This window comes from Octopus bimaculoides, chromosome 2 (genome assembly GCF_046866305.1).
Source record: "Octopus bimaculoides isolate indiv1 chromosome 2, ASM4686630v1, whole genome shotgun sequence".
Lineage (NCBI taxonomy): Eukaryota > Metazoa > Mollusca > Cephalopoda > Octopoda > Octopodidae > Octopus > Octopus bimaculoides.
This window is the reverse complement of record NC_142929.1, coordinates 97,839,100-97,857,226: the sequence shown is the minus strand read 5'-3', so window position 1 is coordinate 97,857,226 and position 18,127 is coordinate 97,839,100. Positions and strand designations below refer to the sequence as shown.

The 18,127-nt window shown below is 33.5% G+C and overlaps 1 protein-coding gene across 2 annotated transcripts in view; it reads right to left on the bottom strand.

Moving 5' to 3' along the window:
- Positions 1–500: 500 nt before the first annotated feature.
- The window catches only part of LOC106869103 (mitogen-activated protein kinase kinase kinase 2), a 275,673-nt gene continuing 258,046 nt past the window's right edge, over positions 501–18,127 (bottom strand). For both annotated transcript variants that reach the window (XM_052978489.2, XM_052978488.2), the window contains 12 exons: positions 17,692–17,797; positions 13,707–13,889; positions 13,409–13,537; positions 12,975–13,069; positions 10,921–11,009; positions 10,726–10,797; positions 8,813–9,052; positions 7,508–7,656; positions 6,897–7,019; positions 5,470–5,599; positions 4,072–4,246; positions 501–2,452 (listed from right to left, as the gene is read on the bottom strand). In XM_052978489.2, the coding sequence (XP_052834449.1) occupies positions 2,218–2,452; positions 4,072–4,246; positions 5,470–5,599; positions 6,897–7,019; positions 7,508–7,656; positions 8,813–9,052; positions 10,726–10,797; positions 10,921–11,009; positions 12,975–13,069; positions 13,409–13,537; positions 13,707–13,889; positions 17,692–17,797 (1,726 nt within the window). In that variant the 3' untranslated portion in view covers positions 501–2,217. The remainder of the gene's footprint in view (positions 2,453–4,071; positions 4,247–5,469; positions 5,600–6,896; positions 7,020–7,507; positions 7,657–8,812; positions 9,053–10,725; positions 10,798–10,920; positions 11,010–12,974; positions 13,070–13,408; positions 13,538–13,706; positions 13,890–17,691; positions 17,798–18,127) is intronic.

Below are 18,127 nucleotides of genomic sequence, written 5' to 3'. Positions count from 1 at the left end.
CTGTTTGACTGGTATAGATATCTCTCTACTACAAACTAATCAATGCTTTTGAAAACGTTCTGTTTCGCCAGCTCACTCATACTCAGCTTTTCCTCTAGATTAACATTGCACATCCAATAAGCTATATCCAAATTGATCCTTTTGCAATCCCTCTACAAACTTCTCATACATCACATGTCATACATTACATCACGTCTCCTACACGTCTCATACATTCTACACACTTCTTACATATTCCATATACTGCACAGACTTCTTACACACGCCTCACACATTCATTGTGCACATTTTTTACACATGTCCAATACAATCCACGATACAATAATGAATAGACACACCTACTAATGTGTTACAGAATCAACACAATAACAAAGGGTAATGGTATGGGTGAAGAAAGAAATATGAACTGAACAAATGTTAACAATATAACAGCAATACAAGAAAATAAATGAACAAGTAGTTAACAACAAACAAATGAAACAAATAGAAGAAGCAGAAGATAAGTTAAATTACATTTTTTCTTATTTTTCTTTTTGTAATGAACCACATAGTGTTTGTACATCTGTGTAATTGTATTCCTTACCATAAAATATGGTTTAAATATTATTTTTAGGGTAAGAAATATTCTGTACGGATTCACTGCGAGTTACTCATTGACCTCCAATAGTTCTACTTGTATTAATTATAAAACACTCACTGAATAGGGGGTGGGTGGGTTGAGTTACTTTTTATTTATTTATTACTGCTTTACATCCATTTCTTCCATGCTAGCATGGATGTATGGGTCATATCTTTTTTTTTTCATTTATTTGAACATTTGCAGTTTGTTGGATCAATTGTTCTTACAAATGGATGCCCTTCTCTACTGCTAACCATCAAGCAGAAGTGGTATTTATGGCTAGCTAAGCAGAATGGGGGCAAACAAAGAAATGTGTATTTCTTGGGTGGGATGTAACACAATGGCTGTAGAAAGAGCAAAGTTTGAACACATGACCATGTGTAGATAGTCTAAGTACTTCAACCCCCAGAGCCATTGTTCTGTGAAAAGAATCTGGTATGCAAATGCTACAGACAATTTACTTCGATCTTTTGTGTTTTTTTTTTCCAGTTCATATTCATTGTCACTGCTAGAATCAGGTCAAAATAAATGTTGGATGTTAGCAGACTGTTGGTGAGTGAATGATACGTACACAGCCATGTGTGCATGTACCTGCATGCTTAGTGTACATATAAGGTGTAATAATCCTTGCAATCTATTCATTGCTCTTTGTACTGAGACTGTTGTTGTGGTTGTAGCTGAGGTGGTGTTTATCATAATAATGCTGCCAGCAGCAGTAGAAACAATTTCAGTCAAATTCTTTAGAATATATTTTAAGTGGACAGCAGTACTACTTTAAGGGCAGCTGTTTATAATTTCAATTGTTCTATATCTTTAATCAGACCATTTCTCTGCCTTAATAATAAGGTAGGAAGAAATATGTATAGAAGGTAGAGAGAAAGAAAGAGAGGAGAGAGAGAAAAAGAGAGTGAACTTGGTGTTTGAAGAATTGTTGTTGTAGCCAATATCTTTGTTATCTCCCTTGCATAATTGTTGTCAAGAACCATGGCTGCAGTCAACATTCTCACACTAGAATGCCATTTTCTTGATTTCTATTTTCAACTTCTAACAACTTTATTCTCTTTTCATACCTTGAATCCAAGATAGTAAACACCAAAACCTCTTTTTGACAAATCTTGAATAATATTTAGCACCATTTCAGCTGTACTTCTTTGACTCAGTTGTAAATAAAAGAAGCACAGACACTGAGGATATTCATTGGCTTCAACATTCTCTTGAAAATTTCCAGTAATTGCACACATTCACTGGCTTCAATCCACCTCTTACATTTTTTTTCTCTTCGGAAATATCCAATATAGGATAACTAAAGAATATCCCAGATCATTTGCAACACTTTTCTTTTTATATTCCTATCACACCTGGTTTTCTTTGTCAAGAAGAATCAGGTTAAAGAAGAGCAAAACAGATCAGATTTGAAATAGATGTAGAAATTCTTTAGATATTTCACACAACAAAACCAATAATCTCTCTTTGTTTACTTGATTCACTCTCTCTCTCTCCGTCATTATCTTTTTACTCTTTTATTTCCTATCCATATCTGCTTTTGTTACCAGTGAAAGACTTTTGATAGAAGTGCAGAAAGTCAAAGAAAGCTAGTATTATAGACCTTCGACTATAAATCTATGGCGTAACAAATCTTCAGCAGTAGGACGTTCTCGAGAATTTTTTCTGAAACAATTTCGAATACAGTCTCTGGCTATATCAGAGACATGAAAAGGAAGTTCATATTTTGGATGTTCTGATGTAGCAATTTTATAAATAGCAGCCATAGATTCAAGGTCAGGCCAAGGTGGTTTCATTGTGAACATTTCTACTACAGTACAACCAAGACTCCTGAAATAAAAGGAAAAAAAAATATGAATTTTTAAAAAAAATATTTAAGTAAAAAGACAAACAAAAAAGAAAAGGAAAAATAAAACTTCTAGAAAATAGATATTTAATAAAATTGTGTAAAAATTCTATCCTTTACTAATTTTAAAAATTTGTAGTCAGTGGGAGAATAGTTCATTTCTGTTCACAGAACTTTAAATAATGTGGAGCTGAGTCAACCTGCTATCAAATATATAAGTCAGATAATTAATATGAAAATATCACAAAATTTGTAGAACTATCCTACACAATTTGCATAGAAAATAGAAGTAAAATTAAAAACATTCAGCTGAAAATTTTTAATCATCATCATCAGATTATTATTATAATTGAATTCTTTCCCACCATTTCCCTATTTCATTGGATCTATGGCCATCATTATTACAGTATTCTTAACCCAAATGCCAAGATTTATACTCATGCACTTATTAAGTATGCATATTACATAGAGTACCTTCAATACAATAGAAAAAAACCCCAACAAAACAAAAAGCACTACATGTACCCAAAACCTACAAATCTGTGCTTGGATATGCAGTGATAGCATGCAATAAAAATAAGATTACTGAACTAAGGATAATGATAATCATTAAATGGCAGAATAACTGAAGTAGAAAGGTAATAGACTAAATGCCTTGTTTCCACCAGAATCAACTTTCTTTCTTGTCAATAGGTATGAGTTAAGTAATGACCATTAAGTATTAAGGTCTATTTAATCAATTACAGTCTCTCCTTAAATTCCTAGTTTTAAACTAAAGTTAGAAGGTTTTTATTATTATTATTGTTGTTGTTATGGTGAAGATAACCAAATAAGACCTTATTTGATGCCATCAAGAGTTTACTTTTTATTAACCAAGGGGATGAAAGTTGATAAACACCACTTGTTGTTTCGCCTGAGGTCAGTTCTAACCAAAGAGACCTGTTATCAATAGCATTCCAATCATGACCATCCAATCCTTTTCCTAGGTACAGTGCACTATGGATCACATTATCAAATGTGTTCTTTTCATGAAGATCTGGCTGCTAATTCTAGCAAGTTGAGTAACCATCTAAGAGATTCCTCAAGTGACATATTGACATTAATTTGGTAAACTACAGCAATTCCTTTTACTAAAAGTTTTTGCTCTTAAGAAAAATTATTATTGTACATATTATTGTGTTGTTGTTTAGCCCCAAGTCAACCCTAGTTGAGCAGTTCTAAAGTCAAAGATACTTCAGCCATGACCATTCAATGCCTTTTTATTCAGACACAGCATAACCACAACTAACCTCGTCCTTTCTTTCCTAGACTGTAAAGGAAAATTTGGCTGCCACTTCTGGCAAGTTGAGTGGCTGCACAGAGGATTCCTCATTAGCATGATCAGTATAGTGTTTATTGTGAAATCATCCTAGCTTGTCAGAGAAATTCGTTTGTGATTTAATCTTGACTCTTAATGGAATCATTTTCCTTGTGCTATTAATATCCTTTTGATAGCTAATAACTGTCATAGTTGACCATTTCACTGCTATTATAACCTTTGAAAAAAATATTCTTAATTTACTCAGTTTGTTTTGTTTTAAAAAATAACAATATAGAAGCTTACCATATGTCAGCTTTCCGACAGTAACCCTCACCATTAATAACTTCCGGCGCCATCCAATGAGGAGTTCCAATTACTGTTTTCATTCCTGACATGCTACAAATACTTTGTAATCGTTTGGAAGCTCCAAAATCTCCAAGCTTAACATTACCTTGAACATTCTTTAAGATATTAGCACCTGTAAAATAAAAATCATTATAAAGGTAAAGATAAGTCCAGTCAACCTTGATTTAAAATAATTTGAGTGGGTTTATAATCTTTAAAACAGTATTTTTTCTACTTTTAAAGGAAAGTAACACAGTTATGTTTCACTAAAAATGAGACAACACTCTATTTACATATACATTAAAAAAAATATATATTTGGGCTCATATGTAAAAATAAGAGAGATCAACCATTGGTATACACACCACATCCACTTTCATGCTGGCATGGCTCAATAGGATTCAACAGATTAGAAGACCTTGTCTTGCTTCAGTGTTTCAGTTTTGGCATAATTTTAAATAGGTGGATACCCTTCCTAATAATAACCATTTTACAGAGTGTACTGGGTGCTTTTTCATGGCACCAGCACTACTGAGATCCCCATATAACTCACTATAATAAAGAGCTCCTTCAACTAAGAGGGAGTATAGCAGAGATGTAGTTGTTTTACACAAGGTGTTAAGAGGTTAAAGTATGATAGAAGGGATACAATGGCTACCCCATATTATATAAGAATGGGTTGGAGTATATAGGGTAAACAAGGAAAGATAAGCAAAGAAGGTGGGATAAAATATTTTGACAAACAATTTTGCAATATACATTGCATTGTGGCATACCTATATCGATTTAGCAAATATGAAAGTGTTGTGTTACACCTACATAATTTTGTGACACACTCAGCAAGATGTTGCAATGTTTGGGCATTTCATTAACCCGTTACCTCCCATAATTCTATTAACTGGAATTTTTTTTATGAAACTTTGATTTCTAGCATAAAACAGCTTTAGAAATACGCTGGAAGGATCAAAATAACATTTTAAATAGAAATAAGCAAGATATTGTGTGAAAAATTAGCAAACCTCATTTGAATATCAGAGAAATATACCTAGATGATATAGCAAAAAGGTTAGATATGTGTAAATATTGACAGACAATTACGAAATTTGTAATTTTTAAATGATCTCATATGAGATCACTGGTAGGTAATGGGTTAAGACATTAACAATATAAGTTCCATTGCAAATTCGGAACTGTATTTGAAGAAGATATGAATGTCAGCAGCTTGTAAGGAAATCCCCAAAAGTCTTCGTAGCCAGTTTTAATAATAATTAAGAAAAAAAGCTCAATAAGGTAAAAGAGAAGATTAAAAGAAAACTAAAAAATAATGCTGGTCTAAAATATGAAGTCAGTACTTACATTTTATGTCTCTATGTACAATAACATTTTTGTGCAGAAATGCTAATCCTTCTAGAACTTGTCGGGTGTACTTCCGAGCAAGGTTTTCATTTAGTGGACCATAATTTTGTAATTGCTGCCGTAAAGAACCCTGAAATGAACAAGAAAAAATGAAATTATCAGACACAAATAGTTTTAAAAGAATGCCAATTACTTAGAAAATGTTGTTGTTGATGATAATGATGAAGAAGGTAATAATTAAGATGATGAAAAGGATAATAATGTCTGTGACGGAGAGACAATGGCTACAAGACATTGAAATGCTGGCCACATGGTCATAAACTCAGATCTTGTCAGTGTGTTGTGCTTCATGTATAAACACTTAAGTATGCTTGCTCTACTTTGATTAAACAGGTTTCACTTCAGTTTGATATTTGAGTCTAAGCATTAAAAAACATATGGTAGTAAACAGAAACAAAAATGAAGATGATGACGATGACACAATGACTGCAGCAATGAGGCACATAAAAAAAAGAACAAAAACATCAATGAAAGAGAACATGCAATAACACTGAAATCATAAATAATTCTTACTGAAAGAAATTAACTTCCAGGTTTTAATTACTAAATCATAGCCATCACCATCATCATTTTAATGTCTACCTTTCCATACATGCGAGGATCAGACAAGAGTATGGGAACACAATTTTTAAATTCCGAATGTCAAAAATTAATGCTCTCATCCACATGTCATGACAATCCTCTGAATAAGAATATTTAAATTCTACATTAAAACTAAAATCCTGAGTCCAAACAATTAAAGGGTTTACTAATTGAAATAACATAGGAATAAGAAACAGACACTGAACCTAAAAGACCTGCTTAAATTTTGATACAGGTCAGTTAACATGTCCAAACAAAGAATTCTACATAAACATGTAACCCACTAATATGCTATGTAGCTACATTTAATTTACAGTAATGAGACAACCACATCAAATCAATCTACATGAAACAGAGTCATGCAAGTTAATTTTTCATTTTTTACTTGCTGAGTCTTGAGTAAAGGGCAGAGTTCATGACCTTTGCAGGTCTACTGAGACTAGTGAGTTCGATACTGTTAATGTTCTGTTTAGACTGTTATGGCAACATCTGCAAGTAAAGCTTGAGCCAGAAGGAGATTTCAAAGGAGTTGTGTTCTGGGGATAAAGGATTGGGCACAGTGGTCAGTGAAGGGGAAAAGGGTAGCCAAATGTACCAAGAGTCCTGAAAGGTAGAGCGATAAGTGGGATGGAAACCCCTGAGTGGTAGAGGCATAAGACTATGATGATAGTGTAGTGCTGATAATAATGATGTTGATGGTGGTGGTGAAAATGATGTTGGTAGTGACAGTATAAAAAAAAAATTAAAAAAAAGAAATTTGTATGAAACGACAAACTTATTCTTACCCCAGGCATGTATTCCATGAATATTGATAGTACTTTCCCTTGTATACAACCAAAATATTGAACAATTCGTTCATGATGAAAGTTTCGAAGAAGCTGGATTTCATTTTCTAAAGCCCGGACTTCCTGTAAAGCACAATGAAGAGAACAGGAGTTTTAATGTTGGTTTAAGAAATTGGATATATGCAGAAATAATATTCCTGCCTAACTCATGAAAAGCTAGCTTGTCAGATAGACAATGTCTTTACTCTTATGTGATATTAGATGAATAATGTCTCTATACCCATGTTGTATCAGAGGGATAATTTTTCTCACATCCATATGTGAGATATACTCACTCTCTTGTTACAAAAAAAAACTATTTAACAGCCAAGACAAAAATACAAAAATAATGATATCCTGAAATACAAGTCATGAGATGGGGTCATAATGAGAAAATTATATTGAGGGATACCTTGAATAGTTTTTTAAATATACTTAGGACTAAACTGCTCAAAATACTGTACTTCTCCCTCCTCTATCATTCTTTGCTTTTTAGCACATGTCCACAAATATTAGGGGAAGATATAGTTGATTAAAATGAATCCCAGGACTATAAAAATAACTAAATTTACCTTAGAAACTTCTGCATTGTCTGCTGATATTTGAACTTGTTTGACTGCTAGTTCTCGGCCAGAGTCTTCATCATAACACAAATACACTTCACCAAAGGCACCAGGACCAAGTAACCGACCTTTCTTCCAATTTGTTGGTGCTCGGGGAGCTTCAATTAGATTTGAAAATCACATTTAGGAAATGTAACAGACTAACACATACACACATACATAAAGAGAGAACTCTTTAGTCCAGTCACAGATAACCTCTCTAGTGCTAGGCAGTAATAAAATGCACCAAGGTTAGCCTAAAGTGGTTTTTAAACACCAAACCCAAAATAATAACAATATGAAAAATGATAATGGACCAAAGTAAGTAACAGCACAAAGAACTATGGCAAGATTAAGCGCTGAACCATAAGGACTCTAGTCCTCTTTCATGACAATTGCACAAAATACACTCAGTCCATACACAGCAATAAAACTGAACAGTTATCTCAGTTACTCAGTGTACCAGATGACGTAGACAACAATGAGTGATGAGAGCCATTCAGAACATGCTAGCATGGAAAAATAGATATGATGATGATGTTGACAACAGCATATAAATAGTGTAATATTAAAAGGTAGGAACTCAGAATGATTTCCACTATGTATGACAAAACTGAACTCTACAGCACAATAAACTATTATCATAATCCTAACTTTAACATCCATTTCTGTTAGGTTTCCTTACTTCCAACATTCAGCACCTTTCACATGTCTCAATCTTATATTACCATTCCTCCTTCTAAGGTTTACATCAAGTCTTTTTTGGCCTACTGCTAACTCATATAATCATATCTATAATGTCAATGTATTTTCCATTTAGTATTCAGTTGCATTACATGTCTATATAAAGTCTTCTCTCAAGCCAGTGCACATGTGGTAGCTCAGCGTACTAGACATAACAACTTATTCTCAACTAAAAGACAAGATGGTCATCTGGGAATGTTTCTGATAAATGTGTGCTTGATCAGGATTGACTTTGGACTAAACAATAGTAATCCTATTGCGTAGCTCAACTAATGTCTTTGATATTTGGTGGTTTTCCTACCTCACTCAACCACTACTCTTGTGGGCCTTCAACCTTTACAATCAACATTTCATAGTTTCACAGTATCAGTATATTTCTTTTTCTCACTCAGGTGAATTTGATTTTATTGGAATTAAACTTGTAGTAATGTTTTATTAAACTTAAGCTTAACGGATTTAACGAGAATCTATATAATTAAGCATTTTAACCAAAACTGAACAGGATGAATAGTAATCAAAGGATGAGCTTACATTTAGAAAAATGAACATCAGAGAAGCCAAAACTAGGACTGTCCATATCACTGTTCCGTTTCATCAATAATCTGCCTTCAGGTGAGTCCAAATCAGGATCAGGTGGTAAACCACTACTACTACTACTGGTACTGCGTGTGCTACTGAGTGTACCCTCACTACCACGGGTCAGCAATGCTGGGACTGACCTAGAGCAAAGTTCTGGCCGGCGGTTATTAGAGCGAGGAAATGTTCGATGACCTGAATAAAGGAATAATTTTATTAATTCATTAAATTAATCAAAAAGAGAAGAAAAATGCTTTGTTTAAAGATGTTTAAGTAATTTATACCTGACTCAAGCTAAGTTAATTTCTGTATAACTTATTCTCTCATTAAAATGAATTATCTTTACAAGTTGTAAATGGCAGCCATGCTTCTGTGACTCACTAAATTACATAAATTCACACATATTCATATGCATGTGTGTTAGTATATAATGATTAAATTAAATTTATAATTGTTAATGACTAATGTAGGACAGAACCAATCATACATATATTAAAATACATGAACATTATATATAGATATATCATGTAAATACTATTGAAGACAGGAGTGGCTGTGTGGCTGGGAAGTTTGCTTTTCAGCCACATGGTTTTGGGTTCAGTTCCATAGCATGGCACCTTGTCTTCTACTATAGCCTCAGGCTGACCAAAGCCTTGTGAGTTGATTTGGCAGATGGAAACTGAAAGAAGCCTGTTATATATATGTGTGTGTATGTACATGCACATATGTGAGAGTGCAAGTGTACACATGTGTCAGTGTCTTCTTGTCTGGACATCACATGATAGTTGCAAACCATCAACACCACTAGATAAGTGGTGTCTTCATTTCTAATCTTCTGTGAAACATCTGGTCACAGGAAATATTACCTTTCCCAGCAACAAGTGAGGGTTGGTGACAGGAAGAGCATCCAGCTGCAGAAATCTTGACTGACCCAATCAAGCATGGAACTGGATGTTAAAATGATAACATGTGTAGTCAGAGCAATCTGTAGTAAATTTCTTACAATTTGTGTTGATTGTCTTGTTCATGACTCAAGCACAATGCTTTGCAACAAGGCTCAAACTTAGAAACTGCAAAACCAGTATTTGACAGGTTATCTACTCAGCTACTGCAAATTTATAATCCTTTAGAAACAGTTGTTATACTTCTGATTTTAGAGTTTTAATAAACAGAAATCTAGTGGGTGCAGGGAGAAGAGAAATAAGGTCACAATCAGCTTGATATGTAATCCTGTTTGGATCCAGTTATATTTTCTTACCATACTAATATATCCTTGGAAAAGGTATATGCATGACAACTGTTGTATCTTGGGAGGGTTATTATGCCAATAATAAACACATGCACAGGTTCTATTTCACTTCTTTTATTACTATTAGCCAAGTCATTAACATTTAACCAGTCAACTAATTGATTGTTTGATTAATTGTTTGGCCAACCAATCTATCAGTCAGCTAGATTAGTCAAAGTTCTTTTATTACATTATTAGTATAATGATTTTTCTGAGATACAACAAATTCTGTTCCAATATATGAGTTCACATTAGGAATCTTGCAAACCAAATGCAAAAATGAAATGTCACAAATATCACAACACTTTATTTCTCATTTTTGATTGTAGGTTTCCCACCCACAAATTCAAATGTTCTAAAGAGCTTTGAGACAAATGACTTCTTCTAGACTGGTTCTAGTTAAACAAAGTGACAACAAAAGTCTTCAGTAGCAATTACATGATCTAGTGGATTATGGGATGTCATTTTGTAAACAGATATTGGACCAGTCAATACCCGAGAAACAAAAAAGGAGAGGCGGTTAATAGCATTAAAAACATCTCATACAACAACCTGTAGAATCAATGAAAAATAAACTTACGTTCAACATCAGCCATGTGTGTACCTGTTTCATAACCACGTGGGAAAGTACCAAATGCCTGCATTTTGCTTCCTGAAAATATTTAAAAATTCATTGTAAGGAATAGATTACAGTTGAAATGCAAAGCTTTGATGAAACCAAAATGTAAAAAAAATTGAAAGAATGCAGTAAGTTTAGTAAAATCAGCTGTCTTACCAGGAAGCATATCTTCTTTATTACCATCTGAAAGAATACTTCGCCTTGAGTCTCGCCGAGCTGAATTCCGAAAAGGATAGGACTCTCCACTGTTTAAAAATAAGTAAGTTCAAATATATATTACTTATGTGATGCAATACAGATGGCTTCTATGATATAAATGTAAATGACTTACATGATACATGCGCTGCTTGAGTGATGTATGTGAAAAAAAAGCAGAAATGTTACAAAGAGAAGAAATTTCTAACTGTTAGACACATGTCACAATTACACCAACTTTTGCTGAAGTTGGACATTATTAGTCAGCTTGTATTATATTTGATATAAGAATAAATTGCTTAAGATGGTACATTTGCAAAACTGATTGAGCCTTGTGCTATTTACTTAAGACACTACTCTGATTTCAAATTCTGCCAAGGTCAGCTTTGCCTTTCATCTTTCAGGCGTCAATATAGCTGATTGTTCCCTCTCTCAAAGAAATCAATATCCCACACTGATGAATACTTTTGATCACAGAATGGTTACAGAATTTACTATTTATCCTGATTAATGCATGGGTAGAAAAATAGTTATGATATACTGCTTATACGACATAATATAAATAACTCATGTGATACTACACAGATTACTGATGTGATAAGAAATATATAGCCTTTAGTGGTATGAATATATATTGAATATATGATACTATATTGATTAAGTCATACATTATACAAGAGTTGCATATTACAACATACATTACTTATGTGATAACATTTAAACCTTAAGACCGCTTAAATCATACTTAAATATGTCTTGTATCTCACAACTAAGTTGTATTTAACATATTTAACCCATTAAGTCTTACTGTCCTATAAAAAGGACATTAAATGAAAACATTAACTCTTTCATTATCAACCCGGCTGAAACTGGCTCTGGCTCTAAGTAAAAATGTCATGTTTTCATAAGTGTTGAATTAAAATCTTCCACCAAACCTTAGTCAAAATTTATGTTCCTGACACTAGCTGAATGACAACTAAGTTATTTTATTAAATTCTTTGTTATATTTAATGTGATTGAAAGAAACACAGAGCATCTCAAAATAAGTACAGTAACGAAAGAGTTAAATAAGCTTTATCACATTGTCTCCTTGTCCTATAAATAGGACATCGTGTATTTCCATTTTGACTTGAAGCAAAGTTGTTTTGATAATTGATTTTTTTCATTTTAACCTATTTTCAATAATCTGTGAAAATTTAAAAGTAATATTCAGAAATTTAATTACTCTGGGGCTTATAGGTTAATAAGATTACTAGCCCTTTAATTAAATTTGAAAAATACATTTGTAATTTTGAAAATTAATATTGAAAGTGTTTACCTCTGTTGTTGCTTCTAAGGATGTAAGGATTAGAAGCATCATAAAAAGGGAACATTGAAAATATTGGCTAATATTTAGTCAGCCTTAATAATTTATAAAATAAGAACAGTAATAAATTGTAGTTATCCATATAAGATAGTATGACAGAAATATACAAGTTTTGTTCTGTAAAAGAATGTTCCAGTTATCGAACTGATATTGATGAGTCTTATAACTTATTGATTGTCTTTATGTAGTTAATCAAGAACATGTTAGCTTGACAGAGATCATCCTTCACCAAGCTATATTTACAGGAGCTGAACTCAGGTTTGCAGCAAGACATTTGTTAATTTTATTGTGAAGCTCCTACAGCTTACAGTGGTACATTATAACAGCTAGATAGGTATATTATTTGAGAGCCAAATGTCTCAATCACAGACACAAGCAGAATATAAACTACTGATCAATCATCAGTTAGAGGTAATCAGTTAGTAGTTAACTTAAGTACAGTCTCCTGACAAAAATAAGGAAGATGCAATTTGTTGGCAAAGTGGGGAATGTACTGAATGTTGACAAAATGTCACACTGTCTATTGACAGAAATAGAAGGCGTATGTTCAAAGGAAAAATTCTTTTGAAGTGACACTGTGATTGAAGTCCATAGTTTAATGTCCACTTATAATTCCAGCCCCAAAATAATGAGACAAAAGAATACTTACTGGCAACTGATATAATTACTGTCTAACGAAGATGTACTTCCTGCGATTGAACCATCAGGACTATATGTGTGTTTCAGACCCATACAGCTAATTGGCTGCAAAAGAGACAATGAAGAAAGTATTATAAACATAAATAAGATGATGATGATAATGTTGAGTGTTGACAATTATAATAGTAAATCAATTGATGGTTTTGCTACTATGACTATTGTTACTACTAATACAAGTGATGCTGACGATGGGGAAGGAAAAGTTAAAAGAAGTGAAGGCAGAGGAAACATGCTACGGTCACTGCTCAGATATGCATAGTTTCCTTTGTCCATGTTTTCTGCTATTATTTTGGTGCCGGCTCTTTGGAATAGTCAGACTGTTCAAGTTTACACAATGTATCTATTTCTCCAGATTTTCCTTCATAATCAATGGCTGACACTTACTTCATCTTGATGCATTGGTTCTGGAATGAATTGTCCCTCTCCAGTAATGGAATTGTAGGAACTGCTATGTCGAAGATGTATTTCATGTGGGGGTAATGAACCAGGTGGTGGACTAGGTGAATCTCGATGCTGCAACAGAGGAGAAAATTAATACATTAATTAAAAGTAATTCACAGAAAACACACACACACACACATTGAAGTTAAACATGAACTCTGCTTAGAAGTACTTATGTCAGCAATCAATATTGTTATTCATAAGATTAATGTAGTGAAATAATAAAAACTTTACAACTTACATTATAATATGATTCAGATGAACTAGTCCTGAGACTGGAGGATCTATCACTGTAAGAACTGCCATAATCTGAAGTATCTGCTGGTTTTGTGAGAAAGATACGCAAACTTGAAGATCGATCACTACGATCCATCAACTTAATTGCTGTATCTAAATTATTTTGGCATTCCAGAGGTATATAAAACTGAAAATAACAAAATCAAGAAAGGCATTAGATTTACGTGAATGATTTCTTTTGACTTTGGAATAAAAGACAGAAGTTGAACCATAAATCACTGAAGTAAAAGAGTATTTAGGATGACTCTCTTCTATTTATGCCAAAACTATCACTTTAGATGGATAAAAATAAACTTTTCCTCGATATGGAAGCTCTTAGAGGCCACATACATGTCCTTTCCAAGACAATTTTGTAAACTCCATGCACCAAGAAACTATTTTTCCACCATACCACAATCCTGGATTAATAAAGCTGATGATATATAAATGTTATCAGATTTGAACATTTTATATCTATATTCACATTACTTAATACTTGATAAACCTATAGTTTATCAAGAAGTTGAGTTCAATAAGTTTAATTACCACAAGGAATATCACATCTAATACTTCAGGCCTTGCTCATTGCCTGACAGAAAAAAGGCAGAGAAAATGGTGATATCACATTCATTTGTTTTCACATCCATTTTACCATGCTAACAGGTTAAAAAATTTATATTATTAAGGCAGTATTTTATAACCAGATTTTCCTGTTATTAACCCTTACTTTTTTTTTTCAATCTTATTCCATGCACCTTCAGCAGAAGACCCAATCACAACGGAAATGACAACAATATCACCACTCATGGTTGAGTGATTTCTGAAGAAGTGCAAATGTAAACAAATACAGACACACATGCATACTCCCCTCCCCCTGCAACACACATACATACGAGACCATGCACAATCAGCTTCTTTCAGTTTTTGTTTCCTAAATTCATTCACAAGGCTTTAAACAGCAGCTTGAGGCTATAGTAAAAGGACACTTGTCCCAGTTTCCAAGAAGTGGAGGCAAAACCTGTAATCATATGATTGGGAAGCAAACTTTGTTTAACCACACAGTAATGCCTGTAATTGATGAAGTACTGAAAGCTGAATGAAGAGTTAAGTGTGGGTGGGTATGTATGAGAGAGAGAGAGAGAGAGAGATGAAGAGAGAAAGCCATCAAACAGATAACTGGGGTGTGAGGTGAACCAATGTCTTAAACAAGGCAAAAACTGGAAGAGTTCAACTATCAGGTCATCTCATAAGTTCTGTCCAAATTTTGAATAAAGAAAACAAGTGATCAAATGTTATATTTAATTGAAATTTAATCATCAATGTACTTTCCCTGATTATCTATGACTTCTTTCCATCTATTTACAAGTTTTTTAATCCCATCAATGTAAAACTCTTTTGGTTTCAAAGCAAAGAACTCTGAAATGTCAGTTTCAACCTTCTCCTGGCTTGCGAAAGTTATGTCCCCCAAATGATTCTGTAAACTACGAAACAAATGGTAGTCTGAAGGAGCAAGGTCGGGAGAATAAGGTGGATGAGGAATTTTTTCCCAACCAAGCTCTTCGATCTTCTGTAATGTGATCTTTGCAGTGTAGGGTAGTGCATTGTCCTGATGAAACATCACTCCTTTTTGATTCACTAAAGTGGGTTGTTTTTTCTTCAAAGCTTGGTTCAAATGCTCTAATTGCTGACAGTAGACTTAAGCATTGATTGTTGCATTAGGTGGTAACAATTCAAAGTGAATTACTCCTTTGCAATTCAACCAGATAGAGAGAAGAACCTTTTTCCCATGAAGTTCCCTTCTCGGTTGTGGTTGAGCTTTTTCCCTTTTACCAAGTCACTGTTTACAATGTTTAATATTTTGATAGAAGGTTCATTTTTGTTACCGGTCACAAGTCTATCCAAAAAGGATGAAATGAGTTCGCGAGAATGGAGAGTAGAGCAGATGTCAATTCGAGATTTACGGTTGCTTTTGGACAATTCACAAGGCACCTATTTTCCAAGTTTAGGAACCTTTCCAAGTTGTTGAAGATGACGATGAACAGTTGTATGGTTTGAACTAAGCTTTATTGCCAATTCTTCAACTGATAATGCAGGATTTTCTTCAAGTAATACCTCAAGGAGCTTATCAACAAACTCAACTGGACGTCCTGTTTGATCTTCAACTTCAAGGCTGAAATTGCCACGCCTGAATTTTGCAAACCATCTTCTGCAAGTTCTTTCATTCGCGCATTCTTTCCCATAAACTGAGTGTATGTTTTGAGTTGCTTCGGCTGCAGAGTTTCCATTTTTGTGCTCTTTGGATACTTCCATGTTAGAAAGGGTTTTAATCAAAGAAATTTTAATTCTATTATTCTGTAAAATAATATTTAATTAGTTTAAATGTACACAAATGCATAAAAATAATTTTTAATTCCATTAGACATTCTAAAATACTATTAAATTGCATTTAATTTTAGAAAAAAGGTAAAATCAGACAGAACTTATGGGATGACCTGATAAAAAGGAGGAATGAGAAAGATAAGTGGAGAGTATGATAGACAGTCTAGTGACCTGGTGTGGATCTTTCAATAAGGAGTTTAAATAACCACACATGTGGTTATTTAGCCCAAGGCCAGCTCTGATCAAGCAGACCTAGGATCAAAGGTATTCTAACTGTGAATGTTCCATCTTTCTGTTGGCCATATTCTATTTAGCACCACATTACCCAATGTTCCCTTCTTGTTTTAAGATGATAAGATGTTAATTCGAAAGAGATTTGACTATTATTTCTAGCAGGCTAAGCAATTGTGTAGAGGATCCTCTCATTCAACTAAAAATAATGCTGACTGTTGCTCCAGCAGAGTTTGCTTTGATGAAAACAATTAAATGCTTGCCATAGTGTTCTAGGCTGTAAATTATTTCGCATCTGTAAAAATGGCAGGTGGTAAAAGCATTAACACAATAAATTCCCACAGCCTCTTTCATACATAATTCCAATGTAATCAACCAGCTTAATCTCAACTTCCCCTCTGTTTTTATCTAATCAGGATAAACTTGCTGATAGAATGCTAAAAAGAAACTGAACACATCAGTTGGGTATATTTAGCATTCCATTTCATTTCCACTAGCTTAATAAAGCCCTTGAGAGAATGGTAGATAGAGTAGAATGCTGGACAGTATTTAGTTATGTTCCTTTATGGTTTGATTTTCCATCTTGTCATGGTTGTCTTCATTTTCTTCCCCGTCAGAGTTGTTAAGGTATTACTAATATACTGAGTTTAATTCAATAGATTACGTCCTCACCTAGAAATGTGAGGTATGTTGTTATGTATGGAAAAATGAGCTTAAGTTAATGTTAACATGCTTAACCCTTTAGTGTTTAAACCGGCTATATCCGGCCCAAATATTCTACTCATTTTATGCTCAAACTGGCCAGAACCAGTATCTCACACCTACCCTGCAATGTCATTCTAAAAATAAACAATAACATCTTTCAACTCTTGAAGCTACAACATAATACCAGATTAATTTTTAAAAATGTAAATGAATAAGGATTACTTTTGACATATTAATTTGAACGCTAAAGGGTTAAAGAAAAGAAGATCAATAACCTAGCCTGAAACAATTATATGATGAATAAAAAAAAAAAGAAGCTAAAAACTAAAAACAATGTAAATGTCATACTGACTAGTCCTCAGTCAAACTGTCCAACCCATGCCAGCATGGAAAGCGGACGTTAAATGACGACGATCATGTTATCTTGATAAATATGGGAGACCACTCTGGACATGTTTTGATGCTATTAAACCTTCTCAGCTAAGTGTTCACTTCACCATACTATCCAAATGAATTACTTTTGGACATCATCCATATGAATAAACAATTATGTAACATTATTATGGTAGAAACAGCTAACTGACCATACCAATCTCCTAAAATTTATGTGAATATCAGAAATTACAAATACTTACTTCTCCATTAGGTTGGGTGTAGAACATTTGCAGCTTCATACCATATCGTTGTATAACATGATGGACCAAGTCTTCATATGGTATCGACCGACTCACTTGGATTGCCCTAAGATATACAGCAATAAATATAAATTCTTTATGAGCAGCAACAAGAGTAAGAAAGACACTAAATTACAATACAATCCACTAGAATACAGTAAATATATGATTAAATGCATACAAGGTTGAATGGCTAAGATAATGGATAACCAAGTAACTAGTTGGTAGTCATATTATATATTACATATTTACAGTAGAGAGATTTTCTGCTTTAAGTAATGGTATCACTGCAAAATTAGCAAGTCCTTCATTTGCTTGTAGTGCTGATGTTAACTCCTGTTGGCTGCCAATCATAAGGTTAGATCTACTCCTAGTGTTTAGTTGTATTTCTGAGCAG